The sequence below is a fragment of the Capra hircus genome, chromosome 14 (assembly GCF_001704415.2).
Source record: "Capra hircus breed San Clemente chromosome 14, ASM170441v1, whole genome shotgun sequence".
In the NCBI taxonomy this organism is placed as follows: Eukaryota; Metazoa; Chordata; class Mammalia; order Artiodactyla; family Bovidae; genus Capra; species Capra hircus.
This window is the reverse complement of record NC_030821.1, coordinates 62,457,355-62,480,075: the sequence shown is the minus strand read 5'-3', so window position 1 is coordinate 62,480,075 and position 22,721 is coordinate 62,457,355. Positions and strand designations below refer to the sequence as shown.

At 47.9% G+C, this 22,721-nt stretch overlaps 1 protein-coding gene and 1 pseudogene across 1 annotated transcript; both read left to right on the top strand.

The window, feature by feature from the left end:
• MCM4 (minichromosome maintenance complex component 4) lies at positions 28-12,119 on the top strand. The gene is given in 18 exon segments (XM_018058526.1): positions 28-752; positions 902-971; positions 1,093-1,182; positions 1,294-1,457; positions 1,543-1,572; positions 1,574-1,645; positions 2,648-2,743; positions 2,827-2,922; positions 4,800-4,938; positions 5,864-6,084; positions 6,461-6,581; positions 6,996-7,255; positions 7,522-7,887; positions 8,311-8,438; positions 9,145-9,352; positions 10,092-10,320; positions 10,724-10,857; positions 11,504-12,119. Coding segments are annotated over 17 exon segments (2,511 nt in total). The 5' UTR covers positions 28-752; positions 902-907; the 3' UTR covers positions 11,597-12,119.
• LOC102175420 lies at positions 17,083-22,317 on the top strand (annotated as a pseudogene).

Sequence of the window (22,721 nt, the reverse complement as noted above, 5' to 3'; positions counted from 1 at the left end):
TCCGGCGCGTGCGCACAACTGCCTGGGCCCGGACCTGCCCCTAGGACTAGGGGGCGAGGTGCTGGGCCGAATGGGGCCTTAGTGGGCTGGGGAGGGGAATCCATGAGCCCTGAGCACACCCAGCCTCGGCCCTGTAGTGCTCCGGACTCCATGCGGGCGACGGGTCCCTGATGGAGATCCTCGAGGAGGTGGCCTGCCCTGTAGGACCGGCGGCTTAGACATCCTAAGTTAAGATACACAGAGCACAATGCATTCAAACTTCGGGAGAGTCAGGAACCCAACCACTCGACCTCCGGAAATAGATTTGGAGAACAAGGGGCGAGTTGGAGGTGACCAAGTGCCCGAGGCAGACAGAGACAGGCTAGGGCTCGGGTCAGGGGCCACCGCCAGTCCTTGGTAACGGGGGTCGGGGTAAGGGCGGTCGTCTGGAATCCCAAGGGACACAGGGACGACCCCCGCCGTGGAGGCCGGCCGGGAATGCAGCCTCCACAGATTTCCCGCGAAATCGCGCTGCGGTGGCGGTCAAGACCATTCTAGAAGGGGAGCGCCGAGCCAGTTGTGCGTAGGTGTCCTGCGGGGCGCGGGCTGAGGCCGTCCAGTTCCCCCTATCACTGCCCAGTGGTGCCTTCCGGGGTCGGGGGCCGCGCGAGGAAGCTGTCGCGATTGGCGGGCCGCCGCTGGGGGCGGAGCCAACAGTGCCGCCGGCGGGAAATCTGCGTACTGCTGAAGCGGAGCTGAAACGCGCACCTTAGGTGGGCCCGGGCGGGTACGGCGGGTTGGTTGTGGTCGGCCGGGGGCGGCTAGGGGGTGTAAGAGTTGAGAGGAGGGAAGACAGGAGCGAGGGAAGAGGGACGGGGGTCTACAGGGAGCGTCCACGCGAACCCGCGTCCCTGTTGCGCAGCCCGCCATGTCGTCTCCTGCATCTACCCCGAGCCGCCGCGGCTCCCGGCGGGCCGCCTCAGCTCAGCCACGTGAGTGTCTGGTCCCTGCCGTGCCCCGCGGAGTCCCCGGGAGGGCGGGCGGTGCCGGGTCAGCCCCCGTGCAGGCCCGGTGCCGCCCGCGCCGACGCCGCGGTGCCCTCCACCCCCGCAGGCCAGGACCCCTTGTCGTCCGGAGAGCCGCAGCCGCTGCCCTCGTCGCCTGGCGCCGAGCCCCGCACCCCGTCCCGCGCACCGCCCGCAGGTGCGCTGCCCGGTGGGGAGGGGGGGGTGGGACCCGGGGGGGGTTGGACGCCCCCCTGGGCTCCTTCCCCCTCCCCCCGCCCCGGCTCACCCGTGTCGATGCGATCCCCAGTGGTCCCCCTGGACCTGGACCTGAGCTCGCCGCTGACCTACGGCACCCCCAGCTCGCGGGTGGAGGGCACCCCGAGGAGCGGCGTGCGCGGCACTCCCTTGCGGCAGAGACCCGACCTGGGCTCGGCCCGAAAGGGACTGCAGGTGGACCTGCACTCGGACGGGGTGAGTCCAGGGCCGGTCGGGGCGCGGTGGGGTGCGCGATGCGGGCGGTCCCTCGAACCCGCTCCCGTCGGCTTTTCCTGTGCAGCCTGCCGCAGAAGATACAGTGGCGAGCGAAGCAGTCTTTGGGCCAAAAACTCGTGATTTGGGGAACAGATGTAAACGTGGCAACGTGCAAAGAAAACTTTCAGGTGAGGTGTCATTCCTCCAAGCTTCGAAAATGTGGGAGCAAGTGTGCATGACCTATGTCCAAGTGCCCCAGTGTTTAGGCACAGATGCTTATGTGGGTGAGAATCATAGATACAGTTTTTAGGGAAAAAAAAGTGCTTGTTTTCAAATTCTGACACTACTCCTCTATTATTTTTGTGTAGTCGAGTTGGCTTACAATATTGTGTTTCAGGTATACAGCAAAGTAATTCAGTTGCTGTAATAAATTTTCTTTCTGATTTTATTTAATTATAGGTAACTAATAAGATATTGAACATAGTTTCTTGTGCTATAGTAGATCCTTGTTGCTTTTCTATTTTACATCAGGTAGTTTGTGTTTGTTAACCCCATACTGCTAATTTATCCCTCCCTTCCCCTCTTCCCCCTCCTCTTTGGTAACCACACATTTCTTTTCTGTGTGAATCTGTTTCTGTTTTGTATGTAGACTCATTTGTGTTATTTTTCAGATTACATACATAAGTGATAGTGATACATAGTACTTGTCTTTTTCTGATTTACTTCATTAAGTACAATATTGTCTGCACCTATCTGTGTTGCTGCAAGTGGCCGATTGTTTTATGGCTGAGTAGTATTCCATTTTATATAAACACATATATGTCACTTTGTGCGTGTATGTGCCTGGTTTTTGTTGCCACACTGGGGCTTTTCATTGCAGTGAGCAGGAACTATGTCTAGTTGCGGTACATAGCCTTCTCACTACTGTGGCTTCTCTTGTTGCAGAACATGGGCCCTAGGTTTTGTGAGCTTCAGTGGTTGTGGGACTTAGTTGCCTCGAGGCGTGTGGGCTCTTCCCAGGGGTGGATCTCACGTTCTCTGCATTGGCAGGTGAATTCTTAACCACTGGAGCACCAGGGAAGTCCCATCACATCTTCTTAAGCCAATTGTTTATTGATGAGCACTTGAAAAGATACATGCACCCTAGTGCCCATAACTTGAGTAGCTGCTTAATCTTTCTCTATGTTTAGAGATTTCTTCAGCGTTTCATTGATCCTCTGGCTAAAGAAGAAGAAAATGTTGGCATAGACATTACTGAACCTCTGTACATGCAGCGACTTGGAGAGGTAATGAAATATGCTTACCTAAAAATTCAATTAACTGTTTTAAAACAATTAGCAGAATATAACTTGTTTGTTCTATTCTGTAGATTAATGTTACTGGAGAGCCGTTTTTAAACGTAAACTGTGAACACATAAAATCATTTGATACAAACCTCTACAGACAGCTCATCTGTTACCCACAGGTAAGAATTTGGCTTTGACCTTGGCGGACTACAATAAATGTCTAGAACACCTGCAGGGTTCCTGGATAGCAGTCTTCTCAGTAACAGAATATGCCTGCAGAGTGCCTGTGTATGTGTGTGTGGACACTATAGGGGATGAGAGGATGGGACAAATTGAGAGCATAGTCGTGAGGAAGGTGTGTGTGTACACTTATGGCTGATTCACGTTGTACAGTAGAAATTACAATGCTGTAAAGTAATTATACTCCAATTAGAAAAAAATAAGTGAACATATAACCATTATATGACACAGCAATTGCATATCTGGAAATTTATCACAGAGGAGCAAAAGCTCATGTTCACATAAAACCTGTACACTGATGTTCATAGCTGGAATCAGCCCCAATGTCCTTCAGGTCAGTTGTGGGCAAACAGCTGTGGTATAGCCAGTCTGGGAACATGCCTCAGAGGTAAAACATACTGTGACTTGGATGGATCCCACGGGAGCAATTCCAAAAGGTTACATACACATCTAAAAGGTGATGTTAATAACGGTTCCCACTTACATAACATTTGAGATAACAGAATTATAGAGATGGACATATGAGTAGTTGCTTGGGGTTACAGAGAAGGAATAGGGGAGGGGGAGCTCGGTATGGTGACAAAGGGACAATATAGGGATCTTGGTGGCTTTGAAGGACTATTCAGTACCTTAACTATGGTGACAGATTCATGAACCTATGCAGGTGATAGAATTGATAGAACTTAATATACACGCATATATATACAAGGGTGAATACACGTAAAACTGGGAAATCTGAATATAAGTGAATTGTACCAAGTTAATATCTGCTTGTGATATTAGACTATTTGCAAAATGTTATCATTAATGGAAACTGGGCAGAGTCAGATCTTTATATTTCTTACACCTGCATGTGGATCTACAATTATCCAAATAAAAAAGGCAATGAGAATTTAAAAAAAATTTTTTTTTTTAAATAGAATATGCTTCAAAGAGCCTTTTTTTTCCTTTTTCTCTTTTTTCCTTTGGCCATGCCTCATGGCATGTGGGATTTGGAGTCCAAATGACTGGACCACCAGGGAATTTCCCCCCAAATTCCTTAAATCATGTTCTTTCTTTTTTAAGTTGAACACTTTTTTTTTTTACATATTAACATTGAAAATCAAGATACGTGTTACTTTTGCTGGCATGTCATAGTTTGATTGGCAGCGTTTCTTAGTATATGCATAAGGTAATAGTGACTCACAGTAGTGTGTTGGGTTTGCTGATGTGAAATATCTTGAATGAAAATGGTCACACGCCTGCCATGTCTTAACAGGGTGTGTTAACCATACTACAGTCTTCTCTGGGCTTAAGGCCAGGCTTTATCAACAAAGCATCAGCTATACTGATACTATTAATAGTTGTAGGCTTTGGAAGCAAGCAGACTTGTTATTAAATCTTGATTTTGCTGAATTGCTGTGTAATCTTGACTCAGTTCCTCAGCTTCCGAGCAGCATTTCCTCATCTACAGAACAGAGCACAGGTGTTAACAAATTTGAGCAAGAATTATAGTTTTACCTACCTTGCTATCATTTTGATATGGAGGAAAAGACATGAAAGTATAGGCTTGTGTTACTAATTAAAAGCCTACAGTCATGCCAGCACAGCATGAAGGAACTACTGTAGACTCGCCTCTTTAAGTGAGAGTGCTGACGTGTGAGATTCCAGCATGCCCAAGGGTTTGTGAACTGCACATGTGTGATTTCTAGGATAATGCTTCTGGATTATCCCATGTTCTTTTGTTTTTATGCCTTGCTAATGTCAGTTGCTTTATTATATTTAATCCTAAGCTAAAAATACAAGCATAGCTTGGCATCCTACATTTGTTTTTTAGGAAGTCATCCCAACTTTTGACATGGCAGTCAATGAGATCTTCTTTGACCGCTACCCTGACTCAATCTTAGAGCATCAGATTCAAGTGAGACCATTCAACGCCTTGAAGACTAAGAATATGAGGAACCTGAATCCAGAAGGTACTGTCTTTCTCCCAGCTTTATTGAGATACTCTTGACATATAGAAGGTAATGTTTTTAACAGCAGGAAAATACCTTACGTGAGAGTCACTTCACCAAGGAACCTTAAAGGAATTGGTAACAGTGACGGTGGAGTGTCAGTTGACAGAAACCGGGAGCAGGCTCTGTTGTGCCATATGCTTGTAGGTCCACCATACCTATTTTTATTAATAACAAATAAAATTATATAAAAGATATAACTTTTGACAGTTTTCTATCTTAAGGTAAACTTACCCAATGATGATAGTTTTAGTTACTTTACTAAGTAGGCACTTTCTCAGAATCAGTTTAGAAAGCAGATCCATAAAATATGGTCCCTTCCCTGATGCATAGGAGAATGTCTGGTTTGGGAAGAAAGAGAAGAGGCAGAAAAACAGTGTAGGGGTCTCAGCCCAGGGAGCTGGCACACTCTGGGCCCCCATCGGAGGGTTTGCAGCCGAAGGTTTGGAAACCAGACCTGAAGCTTCTGTTCTTTATTTGGGGAAACGCTGTTTCAGGGCCCCAGGTATTAGTGGGACTGGTAAGTCTGAACCCCACATGTATAGTGGGGTGATGGTTATGGCTATAAAGAACATTATCACAAGCACATGGGCTGTTGCAGCCACGTCATAAGTCCGCTCGTCCCCAGGCAGCCTTGGGCCAGCTGAGCTTGGTGCAGGTCAGTAGACTTGAGGGATCGAGAGGAATCTGGCTGGACACAGGAGGGGCGTCCCAGGCCAGAGCTGAGGGTGCCCAGCGAAGTGTCAGTGCTCTGGCCACAGCGTCTCCTGTGACTCCAGCATCCCCATGCGGCCTGCGGCAAGGTCCTCCAGGGCTGGACAGCAGACCCAGACCTTGGGGAGGCCCACGCCCAGCTGGGACGAGCCGCCTTCTCTCCGCCTTGCAGATATCGATCAGCTCATCGCCATCAGTGGCATGGTGATCAGGACATCCCAGCTGATTCCAGAGATGCAGGAGGCCTTCTTCCAGTGCCAAGTGTGTGCCCACACAGCCCGCGTGGAGATAGACCGTGGCCGCATCGCCGAGCCCTGCGTGTGCGAGCGCTGCCACACCAGCCACAGCATGGCCCTCATCCACAACCGCTCTGTGTTCTCCGACAAGCAGATGGTGCGTGCACCCTCCACAACCCCGTCCTTGTTCTGCCCCTGCTGGGTCCTCCAAAGCCCAGTGTAACCAGTCCACTCGTGCGGCCCTAAAACCGCGCTTCCTGACTGGGTTGACCTGGAAGGGAGTGCCGCCCAGAACGGATTAGAAAAGCAGGCAGAGGGTGATGCAGGCTCACCCACCACCACCCTGATGTGGCCATCCCACCCGCATGCGGGGGAGCGTTTACTCAACAATGCTCTCGGAATGGAGGTGAGACTGAGTTGCTGGAGACTAGTGTGTTGTGGTGAGCATAGCCATCTTCCAGAGCAACGTCCCTGGGGCAGTGGAGGTACCGGGTATCTGGATGTCCTGAGATGTCCATTCCCTGTCCTTCCAGATCAAGCTTCAGGAGTCCCCCGAAGACATGCCCGCGGGGCAGACGCCGCACACGGTCGTCCTCTTTGCTCACAATGACCTCGTGGACAAGGTCCAGCCTGGGGACAGAGTGCACATCACAGGTGAGGGGCTCCACCGTCAGGCCTCTGACCTGGTCGGGGGCAGATGACCTGGGGCTGCTGTTTTCAGTGCCAGCCTCTGACCTCCAATGTGGTGCCTTCCCAGAGAGCAGGTTGTCTTCCTGTTGTCCGAAATAACTAGTGAGCGACTTTAAATATGTGAGCCTTTTGGATTTCCTTTCTTTTTAGGCTTTTGGAACAGGATTTTAATATTTTTAGTCAAATTATTAATAACTGTACATTCCCTTAAAGAGAAATAAGAACTCTGTCTCACACTGAACACAGCAGCAGGCAGGCGCCGGGTGGAGGTGGGTTTCCCCAGTCAGCCTTTCGGCTGTGCTTAGAGCCCCCAGAGCCCTGTTCCCCCTGCTCTGGACTGAGAGCAGGCAGGTGAGAGGGTGTCCTTCGTGCCCTCAGGCATCTATCGAGCCGTCCCCATTCGCATCAACCCCAGAGTGAGCAATGTGAAGTCTGTCTACAAAACCCACATTGATGTCATTCACTACCGGAAGACTGACTCAAAGCGTCTGCATGGCCTTGACGAAGAAGCAGAGCAGAAACTTTTCTCTGAGAAACGTGTGGAGTTGCTCAAAGAGCTTTCCAGGAAGCCAGACATCTATGAGAGGCTTGCATCTGCCCTGGCGCCAAGCATCTATGAGCATGAAGATATAAAGAAGGTAACTGACCTCGAAAGGCTTCTTGCTTACGGCCAGGCCTGAAAGCTCAAGGTCAGATGGTGTGAACACCGGGAAAGGCTGGTCCTCGGGTGGAACAGGGGCCGCACCCTCATCTCCACCCCCAGCTCACCCATTTCCAGGCAGGCCCTGCGTGGCTTCTGACCCACTCTCATCCTCTGATCTCTTCACCATCCATTTGCTCAGCCCCCTGCCTCTCCACCACCCACCTCAGGTGAGTGCTGAGACCTGTCTGTCCGTCTATCCAGGGAATCTTGCTTCAGCTCTTCGGTGGGACTAGAAAGGATTTCAGCCACACGGGGAGGGGCAAGTTCCGCGCGGAGATCAACATCCTGCTGTGCGGGGACCCAGGGACCAGCAAGTCCCAGCTGCTGCAATACGTGCACAACCTGGTCCCGCGGGGCCAGTACACGTCTGGGAAGGGCTCCAGTGCCGTGGGCCTCACTGCCTACGTCATGAAGGACCCTGAGACGCGGCAGCTGGTGTTGCAGACCGGCGCCCTGGTGCTGAGCGACAATGGCGTCTGCTGCATCGACGAGTTCGACAAGATGAGTGAAAGCACGCGCTCCGTGCTACACGAGGTCATGGAGCAGCAGACACTGTCCATCGCCAAGGTCAGCCACCCGCCCACTCTGATGTCTGCGTGGGGGTGGGGGATGGGGCCTGGACCGCAGCGTCTGGACTTGCAGCTCGGGAGGCTGGCCAACTCTCTGCTGTCAGGTCCCAGCCCATCTGAGTGTCCTCTACAGGACCTGGGTCCTCTGTGCGGTACTAACCTCTAATGCCTGGTGTTCACACAACTTATGTCCTAAATCTCATGCCAGGGATTTGGTTTTTGAGAAGGATGTAGTCACAGCAAATGTTTACCCCCACCTTCATCCTTGGCGTGAAACCCAGCTTAGGCTTCCCCAGTGGATGCTGTAGGTACCGTGCTTGTGGTGCCAGGGGTTCCTGGCAAAGGCCACCGAGGCAGGGGCTCTGAGCTCCTGCTGGCCTCAGCATGAGGCTGTTGACCACGCTATCGGTGCCTCCCGCAGGCTGGGATCATCTGTCAGCTCAACGCCCGCACCTCCATCCTGGCAGCAGCAAACCCGATTGAGTCTCAGTGGAATCCGAAAAAAACCACCATTGAAAACATCCAGCTGCCCCACACACTCTTATCAAGGTATGATAGCACATGTTCATCAAACAAATGCTTTCATTTTACTCATCTGTGGAAGGTTCAGGGTGAGGGTGAGAAGGAAATAACCAGAATTAACACAGCCAATCGTCATCTCTTCATGCTGGCGTGGTCTGCATGTCTGCTTAGTCATGGGTCCTGAGGTGAGGACCACGTGTTTGCTCACCTTGACGGATGCTTGTTTCTTGGAGCAGTTGGGGCCTGTCTGCTCCATTCTGTCAGAAGCCCACCTCTTGCTGCTCTTGGTCCTATAGCCACTGTAGACAATCAGCAAAGTGCAGAGAGCAGCTTTCTGCAATAGACAAGGGTCTGAGAGCTGCCTTTGTGGGAGGGGAGACGTGACCCAGGCTTCCCCTCAAGGATGGATGTATTTCATAAATGGGTTTTAGAATTTGGTTCCTTCACTTCTTACACAAATAGTTCCTTTTCCCCAGCACAGCTCAATGTGTTTCACTCACCTCCTTCAGTCTTCAGAATCACAGCAGTGTTTCCCTCCAGAGCCTCCTGCTTCTGACTCACCTTCAGCGCCCAACACTTATTCCTAGGCAGACTGAGGGCCAGGGCAGGAGACCCAGGGGCCTGAGCTCCTTGGACCACCTGGGCCGGGCGCACCTGCCACTCCCACGGAGGCCGCAGGTCCACGTCAGATGCGTGGGTGTCCTAACTGGGCACCGTCACCATGTTTCTTCAGGTTTGACTTGATCTTCCTCATGCTGGACCCCCAGGACGAGGCATACGACCGGCGCCTGGCTCACCACCTGGTGTCCCTGTACTACCAGAGTGAGGAGCAGGCACAGGAGGAGGGCATGGACATGGCGGTGCTCAGGGACTACATCGCCTACGCGCACAGCACCGTGACACCAAGGCTCAGCCAGGACGCCAGCCAGGCCCTCGTTGAGGTACCGCGGCCCGAAGTGCTGCTGGGCCCTGCTCAGCCCTGAAGCAGTCTTTAGTCAAGAACAACACTGTCTTCTACGACTGTTTTCCTTCCTGTGTTGCAAAGTTGACTTTTCCACGTGTGGAAGAGGGAAAAGGATTATTTCTACAAGTTGTGTGCTCTTTTTAAAGTTCTTGTAAGCACAGTGTATTTAAGACTAGGATGCCTGAGTTGAAATATCGGTGAGGCTGTAAATACTTAGTGACTTTTTAATTCTGGTCTCTGAGCTGCATTTGCTCATTTCTAAAGAATTGAAGTATTTTATGTTCACTTCTCAGTACCTTTTAAGTGGGCAGCAGTGCCTGGTGACACACGCATGGATGTTGTGACACTAGGAAGGTTCCTGGTGCTTTGGTGGGCTTTCCATCCTGACAGTTCTGAAGATGCTCAAGTGACAGTTAGAAGTGATTCGTAGTTTTCACTCTGGGTCATCTTGAGAGAATCAGGTCATCCACACGAGTTCACAGTTTACCCTTTGTGTGCTCTGTGTCAGCGCCCCTTGGCCTGCTGCTATTTGGTCCTCCCAGGGTGTGAACAGGCCAAGTCCTCAGCTCCCTCCCCAGCGCCACAGTCCCCCCACTGGTGCCACCTCTCCCCCGGATGAGGGTGGAGGCCTAAGGCTAGACCACGCTCTTGTTCCCCTCAGGACTTCCCTCCCTGCAGTCACCATGTGAGGAGTCAGCCTGTCTCCTGTCTTGCAGGCCTACGTGGACATGAGGAAGGTTGGCAGCAGCCGAGGGATGGTGTCTGCGTACCCCCGGCAGCTGGAGTCGCTGATCCGCTTGGCAGAAGCCCACGCGAAAGTGCGGTTTTCAAACAAGGTGGAGGCCATTGATGTGGAGGAGGCGAAGCGCCTGCACCGGGAGGCACTGAAGCAGTCGGCCACCGACCCGCGGACAGGCATCGTAGACATCTCCATCCTCACCACAGGTCAGCCTTCCCCCAATGTGGGTGCTGCCCTATCTCGAGTCAGAGCCCCCATGAACACGCGATGGGGCTGGGTGGAGGCAGACGCTGGCACACTCGGCCCAGCTCTGTCCCACCCAGCCGTCCAGGCACGGAGTGTTTCAGGCCCCCACAAGGGGGACTCTGCTCCTGTGTGGACTGCTGGGCTGTGTCTCAGTGGCCAGTAGTGGCTCTGAGCTTTTATAAAACTGGGGACAGGATTCAGACCTCACTCTGGCATTCAGCCACCATCCCCTTACCTTGTCTGGTGACAAGACTAAAGATTATTTTAGATTAAAGTTGATTTATGGCTGAAGAAATACTAGAGATTTGAAAGGTGTTCCCTTCATTATGGGAGAAACATCTTCATTGCTTTCTCTTAACTCAGGAATGAGTGCTACCTCTCGGAAGCGGAAAGAAGAGTTAGCGGAAGCATTGAGAAAGCTTATTTTATCGAAGGGCAAGACACCAGCCCTGAAATACCAGCAGCTCTTTGAAGATATTCGGGGACAGTCTGACATAGTAAGTGTTTACATGGACATTTTGTTTGTTTAATAGTTTTCTTTTCCTTTGATGCTGCTTTAAAGTTTTTTTCCCTAGCTTTCCCCCTTCATTTACTGCTTGAGTAATAAACGTAGATACACATAAGAGAAGTACGGTCCCCATCCACAGTGAGTGATCACATTGAGAATTTTTTCAGTCTTCTGTGTGGATGTAGATGAGTAGTTTTGAGCGGAGTCAGTGGTTTCTTTTTTAATCAGTGACAGTCTTAGCTCTCTCTGTGACATTGAATCCACTGCGACATGTTTGCTCTGTCTCATGCCTTCCCCATCATGTACTCAACTGTTGGTGGACATTTAGAGTTTGCAGTTTTTGGCTGTTATTAGGAAAGCCAGGTTCACGGCAGGGGCTCTGCTGGTTGGGACCAGCCCTTGCCTGCTTTCCTGACACCCCCTTCTTGGCCCCACATGACCGCTGAGTGGTGCACACAGACCAGGGGCGCCAGGCCTGTGGTGCTTAGCATCAAGCCCTTTAGGGGAAGAGCTGGAGCATGAAATGTCTGTCCAGCCGCCCAGAAGGCAGGAGACTCCAGTGGTTTCTGAACTTGGGCTCCTTGTGTGTCTGGGGAGGGCAGCTCCAGATGTAAACTCTCTGCTCTTCCCCGAAGGCAATCACCAAGGACATGTTTGAAGAAGCGCTGCGCGCCCTGGCAGATGACGACTTCTTGACAGTAACTGGGAAGACTGTGCGTCTGCTCTGAAGGCCCAGGAGCAGCATGGTCCTGGCCCTGCCGCCAGCAGGAGGAGGGGCTTCAAGCTCATTGCTTGGCACCATGAGAATTTTCTCACGTGGCTTCACTGTTCCTAGGAAGCCCGTGTATTCATCTGTTGATACTGAGTGAAGCGTCCTGGGCCATCTGAGTGTGTGCGGCAGAGACTTGAGTATCATGGAGCGCCAGGGCTGAGTAGCGTGTCCCTACAGACAGCAGGACGCACTCTTCTCTGCAGACTGCAGTCTCAGTCCTGGTCTGTGCTGGACTCTGTCGGGTACTGGAGACGCGGGTGTTCCCGTCCCTCCCTATGAGGAGGCGACAGGCCCCGCTGAGTCCTCCAGGCTTTCTTGCCTACAAGAGGCTGGTAACAATGGGGTTCTATGTTAACTTGTATTGCTTTGCTCTAATGTGTTAAAATTTCTTCCTCAATAAGTGATAGAATAAGTAATACTTGGTTATCTGGCACTTTTCACTAAGAAAAAAGCTTTAATAAACACTGCTTTTATGGAAATTCATGATGTTAATTACTTCCTATAAGTCACTAATAAGTTTCATCATATTTAAAAATTTCGGTTTTAGCAGTCATTCTCATAAAACCACTATTGGCTGCAATCTCAGGCAGAAATACGACTATAACAAGTAATCCCTGAAACGTGTCACTGTGTGAGTTTGGCCTTCTTATAACTTAAAGTCACTATTCATTGGGAAAGTGTCCAGACCGAATTGAGTGCTTAAACAGCATTACATTGGATGTCGGGGGTGGAATTTGAGGTCATCCGAGCAGTGTCACCTTTGACTTCCCCTGAAGTAATACATTAATGATGTTTTTCTGAACTCTTAATTCAGTACCAATGTGGAACTGAAGGCTGCAAATGATGTTTGATTTTAAGGGAATTTGAGTCAAATGAACCCAATGGGGGTTCTGTTGTACAGGATCCAAGCTTATTAGCATTTCTGGTCCCTTTTGGTCTGGGGGGTCCCCAAGAGCCACGGGGATAGCAGGGTTTGTCCTGTTGGCAGAGCTGGGAAGAGGGTCTGCAGGCAGTGAGGTGGAGGAGGAAGAGTGCATCTCCCTGGAGAGCTCTGCCAGACCCAGTTCCGAGAGCTGGAGCTGGAGGGTGAGCATGCGGACTCACCCCCAAGTGCTGGGGCAGGAAGGATGGCACCTTCCCAACTGTGGACCGTGGTTTGTTGAGCATAGGTATGGGTGGCCCAGGCCGGGGTCCTGGTTCCTCTTCCCGACTCACAGGGCTGGCATGTGGTCCCTGCCCAAGTGTCCCTGCAAACAAAAGAACGTAGGTTTTTCTTGGTAGGACAGTACAATTCAGCTGAATTCCTAAAAGTACATGTTTCAAATGTAATTGAATTTGAATTTTTTCCCTCTAATTTTGACCCAGATTTACTAGTTGGAGCATCCTTACTGGATTTAGACACAGACACAGATACTCCTAGCATCTGTTATAAATACAACCACCTCCACCCAAGGAATCAAAGATCAGCAAGACAAGCTCAGAATGTAACTCTTAGAACAAAGTTAGGAAATGTTTGGTTTAAGAAAGTGCTGTTACTTATTAAGTCTGAGGTAATTTCTTAAATACCTCTGCAACTCAATTTTTAAAACTTTGACGTTTCAGGCTTTAAAAAAGTTGTTAGATTAGTATAATTCTCATTGACCCTTCACTCACATTCCTGTTACACCTTCTCAAATGTGCTTTAACATTCTCTATAAAATTTTATTTGAGACACTTAGGATGCCCCTTTACTTATAAGTATGTCCTTAATACAATTTATGTCCTAAATCCAGTAGCCTTCATATAAAACCACAGAATTATTCATAACAATCAAAAATTCAGGGACTTTCCTGGTGGTCCAGCGGTTAATGAGTGCTTCCACTGCAGGGGGCATGGGTTCAGTCCCTGGTTGGGGAGTTAAGATCTCACTGCCATGCAGTGGCAAAAATTATTATTTTTTTTTAAGGTTATTCGTTACCTAATCTACAGACATTCAGAATTCATCAAATGTCTCAATAACGCTCATAGTAAAACTAAGAAATTCAGGTTTCTGCTTTAGGATCACAAGGTGCATTTAGTTTTCATGTCTCTCCTCTTCATTCTGGAGCATTCCTCAGTCTTATCCTTTTTGTGACTGACATTTTTAAGGAGTGCAGGCCACAGCTTTTGGAGATGTCTCTCAATTTGGGTCTGTCTGACATCTTTCTGGTTGGATTCTGGGGACCCTTTGGCAGCAGCAGCACAGGTGAGGCTGTGTCCTCAGTGCATCACACCAGGGGGTCATGAACCTGACCTTTACTGCTGAGGTTGAACTTTATCACCTGAGTAAAGTGGTATTCTGGTTTCTTCATTGTCAATTATGTTTTTTGTTTTGTTTTGTTTTGTTTTGTTTTGTTTTCCTTTTTAAGTTAGAAGTATCTTGTGAGGAGACAATCTGGGGCAATGTAAATATTCTGTTCTTGTCAGATTTTGAGAGTAAGTAGTACATTTGAACCCCAGAGATTGTATTGATCTGGATATCTACAATGGTGTGTCACTTAACCTAGAGCTAGACATCCTGAAGTGTGTAATCAAGTGGGTCTTAGGAAGCATTACTGTAAACAAAGTTAGTGGAGGTGATGGAATTCCAGCTGAGCTATTTCAAATCCTAAAAGTGATGCTGTGAAAGTGCTGCACTCAATATGCCAGCAAATTTGGAAAACTCAGCGGTGGCCACAGGACTGGAAAAGGTCAGTTTTCATTCCAATCCCAAAGAAAGGCAATGCCAAAGAATGTTCAAACTACTGCGCAATTACACTCATCTCGCACACTAGCAAAGTAATGCTCAAAATTCTCCAAGCCAGGCTTCAACAGTGTGTGAACCGAGAACTTTCAGATGTTCAAGCTAGATTTAGAAAAGACAGAGGAACCAGAGATCAAATTGCCAACATCTGATCACAGAAAAAGGAAAGAAATTTCAGAAAAACATCTGCTTCATTGACTATACTAACGCCTTTGACTGTGTGGATCACAACAAACTGGAAAATTCTTAAAAAGATGGAAATACCACATCCCCATACCTGTCTTCTGAGAAATCTGTGCGCGATCAAGAAGCAACAGTTAGAACCTTATATGGAACAACTGACTGGTTCAAAATTGGGAAAGGAGTTCATTAAGGCTGTATATTGTCACCCTGCTTATTTAAACTTAAATGCAGAGTACATAATGCGATAAGGAGGGCTAAATGAATCACAAGCTGGAATCAAGATTTCCAGAACAAATAACTTCAGATATGCAAGTGATACCACTCTAATGGCAGAAAGTGAAGAGGCACTAAAGAGCCTGTTGATGAAAGAGGACAGTGAGAAAGCTGGCTTGAAACTCAACTTTAAAAAACTTAAGATCATGGCCTCTGGTCCCATCACTTCATGGCAAACAGATGGGGGAAAACTGTAAACAGTGACAGATTTTATTTTCTTGGGCTCCAAAACCACGTCTGACAGTATGGTGACTACAGCCATGAAATTAAAAGACTTGCTTCCTGGAAGAAAAGCTATGACAAACCTAGACAACGTATTAAAAGCAGAGACCACTTGCTGACAAAAGTCCATGTAGTCAAAGCTATGGTTTTTCCAGTAGTCATGTATGGATGTAAGAGCTAGACCATAAAGAAGTCTGAGCACCAAAGAATTGATGCATTTGAGCTGTGGTGCTAGAGAAGACTCTTGAGAGTCCCTGGAACTGTAAGGAGATCAAACTAGTCAATCCGAAAGGAAATCAGTCCCGAATATTCATTGGAAGGACTAATGCTGAAGCTCCAATACTTTGGCCACCTGATGCAAAGAGCCGACTCACTGGAAAAGTCCCTGATGCTGGGAAAGATTGAGGGCAGGAAGGAGACAGGGGTAACAGAGGATGAGATGATTAGATAGCATCACTGACTCAATGGACGTGAATTTGTCCTGTGGAGGACAGAGGAGCCTGATGTGCATCCATGGGGTAGCAAAGAATTGGACAACAATTAGTTAGTGACTGATAACAACAACCCTTAAATATCAGCATTGATCATTTTAAAACAAATCACATTACTGCAATCTGGCAATGCCACATGATTTCACACTACATATCCTGTTCTTAAAAACCTTTCCAAGTTTGCCTATTCTAGTTAAAACAGAAACTCCTTGTCATTCATAAGTAAAACACTGCAGGATCTGGCTCCAGCTGTCTCTGGGACCTCAGGGACACAACACTAACACACTTTCAGTCACACTGGACTTCCTCTGGTGGCCAAATAAGCCCATTACTAAGGCCTATGACAGATACCAGGGCTTCCCTCCCAGAGGCCCATTCCCCAGGTCCCAGGCCCTCCTCTTTCAGCCGCCAGCCTCTGCCTGGGCTCTCTCCAGGCTTCACAGGAGCTCTGCCCTATTACCTGAGCTGCAACCCTCCTCTGAGAGGGCCCCTCCCTCACTGACCGCCCTAAAGAACGGGGCCAACTCTGTTGCTCTTCTTCTGTTGCCCCATTTGCTTTTCAGTACTTCAGACACGATGGGAAAGTGTCTCATGTATGTACTGTTTAAGTCTGCTGTTTGTCTACTTCCATTAGCACATAAGCTCCATGAAGGCAGGGACCTTTTCCAAGGCAACTGTAAGTTTTCCAGATTAAAAGAACAATTTATAAAACCTCATGGGCCTCATGATCATTGCAGCATTATTCACAACAGCTAACACATGGAAACGACCTGTGTCCATTGGTGGATGAGTGGATAAACAAGATGTGAAATTCTATATAAATACATATATGTAATTATACATACACGTATGTACATATACACACACTGGAATATCATTCATCCATAAAAAAGGAAATCCTGCCCTTTGTGACAACATGGATGGACTAGAGGGCATTATGCCAAGGGAAATAAGTCAGACAGAGAAAGACAAAAATACTGTATGATCTCTTTTACGTGGAGTCTAAAACAAAACAAAACTTAAAACCTCAGAGGTGTTTATTCTTTGGATTCTTTTCTCTCACTGCTCTCTGTCTACTGTTGCAAATGGAAAGTTGGATTTAAGATCTGCTTCTATGTTTTTCAAGCTTCCCTGGTGGCTCCGATGGTAAAGAATGTGCCCACGATGCGGGAGACCTGGGTTCGATCCCTGGGTAGGGAAGATCTCCTGGAGAAGAGAATGGCAACCCACTCCAGTATGTTTGCCTGGAGAAGTCCACGGACAGAGGAGCCTAGAAGGCTACCGTCCAGGTGGTTGCAAAGAGTTGGACACACCTGAGCAAATAACACTTCCACTGTTTTGTTTCCCAAGGCTTTATCAGGCTCTGCCGAGACCAAGTAATGGATTCCATGTTTTATTTCACACACACACACCACGCGGCCCATGTGCAGTGTTCTCCCCTCTCAGCAGCTCCGCAGGGCAGCACTGGTCCCGTTTAACAGGCACGTCTCTGCGGCCCTGGACAAGGGAGGGATGGAGAAGGACACTGGTCCAGCTCCTTCCCTCGTGAAAGAGAAGCAGCTGATCCAGCTGCCTTACCTTTGTGGGGTCTCCTGGCATGGGGGCTGAAATGCAGGGCTGATTCCTGCAAGGGTGGAGAGCTGTCTTTGAGGAATGGACAGCCTTCCACAGTGTTTGCTCCAGAACCACCTGGGAGTAGCTAAACAGGGGCCCTGCTCTACCCAACAGAATATCAGTCTTTATTGGAAACATCCAATTCAGTGACATTTCCGGCTCATAAAATTCAGAGCCTCCAACTTCCTGTCTGTTCCTCTGAGGGCTGTGCTTCCGGCACGGCCACTCTGTCTTCAGTGGGATTTCACAGGCAGAGTGTGTGATCTGCTGACCTGAATTGCTGTGAACCCTGAACACATAATCTCACAAAGATGAAAACAGTCTTCCCTTAGTTGGAAGGTTATATTGTAATATTATAGAACATATAGCATCTGTGCTAAGCTATCTGCTGTGATTATTTCAAAAAGGACTTACAGTAAAAGATCCCTGAAACCTATTTCTACCATATCAGATACATTCTAAAGTTTTGCACAACCAGAGGGCCAAACTCAAGTTCAGCGATGTGTATGTTAAACGGATGAAGTCTCTTCCCTCTGAACCTTGAAAAGGGCTGAAGCACTGGGGAATAATGATTCAATAGGCTTCATGTTGCTCCTTAAGACTGTTGGCATCATTACAGCAAAGCCACATTTCACTTAGGAATAAAGTTCAATGACTGTTTCTTATAAGACTCCTGAAAATTAAAAAAGGATACAGTAAAGGCAGGCAAAGAAGTAAAAATTACAGTCACAGAAAAGAAAGCTTCAGAACCAGGTACAGCCTGTCCTCGGTGACTCACTGAGTAACTGTCTCTGCACATTTATAACAATGGCTCCATGGGACCTGAGCAGACCCTTTCAGCGGCTCTGTCTCAGGACCTAAACTTACCCAATCAGCCTAGCCACAGTTTAACTCTGGAGTATGCAAAATATCTGGAAGGATTTCCACATCAAAACACTGCCAAATGTGAATTTTTGCTCAGAATGAATTTGTAAGTGAGAAAAAAAGATGCCAGATTGGAGAATTTTCAAGAAACACTCTACTCACTTGTTCTCAATGTCAGATTTCCAGGCTGTGGATGATCCTACATAAACTCAACTTCTTATGGATAAAGGACAGACAGTTCCATGAGACAGGCTTTGACTGTGGGGTCCAGGTGCTTTCTAAACTATTAACTTTGCACCTTAATGATTCTTTTAGAACAAGGTTAGAAAGAAAGTGAAAGTCCGACTCTTTGCGACCCCATGGACTATACAGTCTATGGAATTCTCCAGGCCAGAATACTGGAGTGGGTGGCCTTTCCCTTCTCCAAGGTATCTTGCCAACCCAGGGATCAAACCCAGGTCTCCCGCGTTGCAGGCAGATTCTTTACCAGCTGAGCCAGAAGGGAAGCCCAAGAATACTGGATTGGGTAGCCTATCCTTTCTCCAGCGGATCTTCCCAACCCAGGAATCGAACTGGGATCTGCATTGCAGGTGGATTCTTTACCAACTGAGCAATGAAGGAAGACCAGAACAAAGTTAATGTCACGTCAAACTATTGGGTTGCTTAATTAATAGCTGTTATTAAAGAAATTAGACATTTATCCACCAAGGAAAGATTAATTCATGCTGTTGATAAGCCCATTTAAACAGTAATAATATTTTACTTTTACATCTTGTGCCCTCTGCATATTAATAACTAGATATGAAGGTGCCATAGGTATATCAACTTTTTGGGAAGGCACAGTTGATTTACCATATTATATCAGTTTCAGGCGTATATCACAATTGTTAAGAGGTTACTATAAAGTACTGGCTATATTCTTGGGTCAGGGAACTTGTAGCTGGTTTATTGTATACCTAGTGGTTCACGCCTCTTACTCCTCCATTCTCCCTATGTGCCCCTCCATCACTCTGGTTCCCACTGGTAACCACAGTTTTGTTCTCTACATCTGTGAGTCTTTCTTGTTATATTCACTGGTTTTATTTTTTAGAGTCATTTAAATGATATCATACAGTTTGTCTGACTTATTTCACTTAGCATAATACCCTCCAAGTCCATCTATGTTATTGCAAATGGCAAGATTCTTTTTTGATGGCTGAGTAATATCAACCGTATATATGCACCACATCGTCCTTATCCATTCATTTGCTGATGGACACTTAGATTGCTTCCATTCCTGAGCTATTATAAGCAGTGCTGCAATGAATACTGGGGTGCATGTTTTTTTTTCCCAATTACTGTCTTGGTTCCTTTTGGGATACATGCCCAGGAGTGGAACTGCTAGACCAAACAGTAGCTGTTTAGGTTTTTGAGGATGCTCCATATTGTTTTCCACAGTGGCTGCATGGGTTTACATTCCTACCACCGGTGCACAAGCGTTCTCTTTTCTCCACATCCTCACCAACACTTGGCATTCGTTATTATTCTTTTTTTAATGACAACCATTCTGAGAGGTGTGAGGTGGTATCTCATTGTAGTTTTGATTTGCATTTCCCTCATGATTAGAAATACTGGGCCTCTTTTCATGTGCCTGTTGGCCATCTTTTGGAAAAATGTCCCAGATAAACTGAAGATGATGCATCAAGAAGAGGCAAATGAGAATTTTTTTCCATTTTGTCCAGCTCCACTGGCCCTGAGGGGCTGAGCCCTTTGTCCCTGGATTCTGGGTAACACAGTGTACACAAAGGCAGCAGCTGAGCCATGTGGGCAGTGAGGCACTCTCCTGCTGCTGCTGCTAAGTCGCTTCAGTCGTGTCCGACTCTGTGCGACCCGAGACGGCAGCCCACCAGGCTCTCCTGTCCCTGGGGTTCTCCAGGCAAGAACATTGGAGTGGGTTGTCATTTCCTTCTCCAGTGCAGGAAAGTGAAAAGTGAAAGTGAAGCCACTCAGTCGTGTCTGACTCTCCGTGACCCCATGGACTGCAGTCTACCAGGCTCCTCCGCCCTTGGGATTTTCCAGGCAAGAGTACTGGAGTGGGGTGCCATTGCCTTCTCCAGAGGCACTCTCCTACCCCACCCCTAAAGACAGGGCCACATCTTCCCAAAGAAAAACAGACTCCTGTTGGCAGGACCTGCCATGTGCAGTCCTTCAAAGAGGACTTCATTCAGGCTGGAGGGGGCCTATCCAGGTCTCCAACTGTTGTGGGCTGAATGTTCAGTCCCCCTAAAATTCCTATGTTGAAACCTGATACCCGAGGTGATGGTATTAGCGGTAGCATTTGGCAGGTGGGGGCGGGGGGTGGGGGTGGGTGGGGTGACTGCAGAGCCTTAGGATAGAAGCAGCACTCTTTTGTAACAGAGGCCCCAGAGACCATGCCATGAGCACACAATAGGCCTTCTGCAACCCGGGAAAGGGCCCTCACCGGACCCTGAATCTGCTGGTGCCATGACCCTGGACTTCCCAGGCCTCAGAAATGTGAGAAATACATTTCTATTGCCACCTAGTCTCTGGTATTTCATTTTTTTACAGCAGCCCATGTGGAGAAGACACCAACCTTCCTTCCACTGCCCCCAACTCACCCCTGGATGTGTTATGCTCCCCCACTTGGTGCTTCTACACAAATGCTTTATCTGACCAAATCCCACCTGTTCTCCAAAATCAGGGATGTCCCCAGGTCCTCCCACTGCCCTGCACCCACCTCTCTGGGACCTTCTGTACCTACTGTTGTGGGTCTCCTCTCTCCTCCTCAGGGCCCAGCGCAGGGCTTGAGTGCTCTAGGGAGTGGAAGAAATACATAAATACAACTGGAGTGCACTTGTAGTCCCATGGGCTCTTGCTAAAATTCACCATATGAAATATAAGCAAAGCTTCTCAACACACTTAGGCATGATGTCCTGAAGTTGACCAGATGTTGGACATGGGCTTTGCTGATCAAGTGGAAGAGATTTTATATGTAGCATACAAGAAAGATTCAGAAGACAATCCCCAAACACTGGTCTTTTCTGCAACTTGCCCTCATCAGGTGTATAATGTTGCTAAAAAATACATGAAATCTACATATGAACAGGCAGTCCTGATTGGTAAAAAGACACAGAAAACAGCAATAACTGTAGACCCTCTGGCTATCAAGTGCCACTGGACTGAGAGGGCAGCAGTTATTGGGGACGTGAGCTGAGTGTACAGTGGTTATCAAGGGCGCACTATCACATTTTGTGAAATGAAGGAAGAAGCCCAGGAGTTGTCACAGAATGTGGCCATAAAGCAGGATTCCCAGTCTTTACACAGAGACATTCCATAGAAGGAAGGGAAAATCACCCTGAAAGGTTTTAGAAATGATGATGTTGCAGTTCTGGTTGCAACCAATGTTGCTGCACACAGGTTAGACATCCCTGAGGTTGATCTGGTTGTTACAAGATCCCCACCAAAGGATGTGGAGTCCTACATTCACCATTCTGGGTGAACACAGCTGGAGAGACCAGGGTTTGCATCTGCTTTTATCAGCACAAGGAAGAATACCAGTTAGCCAAAGTGGAGCAAAAAGTGGGAATTAAATTTAAGCGAACAGGTATTTCTTCTGCAGCAGAGATAATAAAAAAGCTTCTAGCAAAGGTGCCATCAGGCTCTTGGACTCTGTGCCTCCCACTGCGATTGGTCACTTCAAGCAGTCAGCTGAGAAGCTGATTGAGGAGAAGGGAGCTGTGGAAGCTTTGGCAGCAGCCCTGGCCCAGTTTTCCAGTGCCACATCAATAGATCAGCGCTCCTTGATCAACTCAAACGCGGGCTTTGTGACCATGATCTGCGATGCTCAACTGAGATGCCAAACATTAAGTTATGCTTGGAAAGAACTTAAAGATCAGCTGGGTTAGGATACTGATTCCAAAGTGAAGAGAATGGTCTTTCTCGAAGGAAAGCAGGGTGTTTGCTTTGATATCCCTACTGCATCAGTAACAGAAGAACAGGAAAAGTGGAATGATTCATGGCGATTGGAACCTTTCTGTGGCCACAGAGCAACCAGAGATAGAAGGACCACGGGAGCGATATCGCAACAGGGGGAAGGCAGTTGAGGCTTCAGGGAACAGCCCGAGAACAACCAAGGTGTCAGGGGACAGCGGGAAGGAAGTAAAAGCTTCAGAGGACAGCAATCAGGAGGTGGCAACAAAAGTAACAGATTCCAAAACAAAGGCCAGAAGTGGAGTTTTAATAAAACATTCGGACAGAAATTTGAAGTAAAGGATTTATTTGGCAAAAACAAATATGTTCAGCAACATGGGACTGAACATTGTTTTTCATACAAAGTTAAAAGCACACTGTATTTCCTTCTGAACCACTTGCCCAGAGTCCATCTCTTTGAGAGAGGTAAGCTTTGTCTAAATTATTTAATCTGTGGTGCCTGTCAGTTATAACTTTATTGCTACTTCTATCTTGGGTATTCCTTTGGAAAAGGTGTATGGATTTATTACATATTCTAATAAATTGTCTATAGATTATAGGATAAAGTCAAGCATGTATCTGCTGATACTTTTTAAGTTGATCTTTTATACTTAGAAATGTCTCTTAGTAGGCTTCCTGGTGGCTCAGATGGCATCTGGAAGTTCTCGGTTCACTCTTGCTGTTGGTAAAAGGCGACTTTTTAA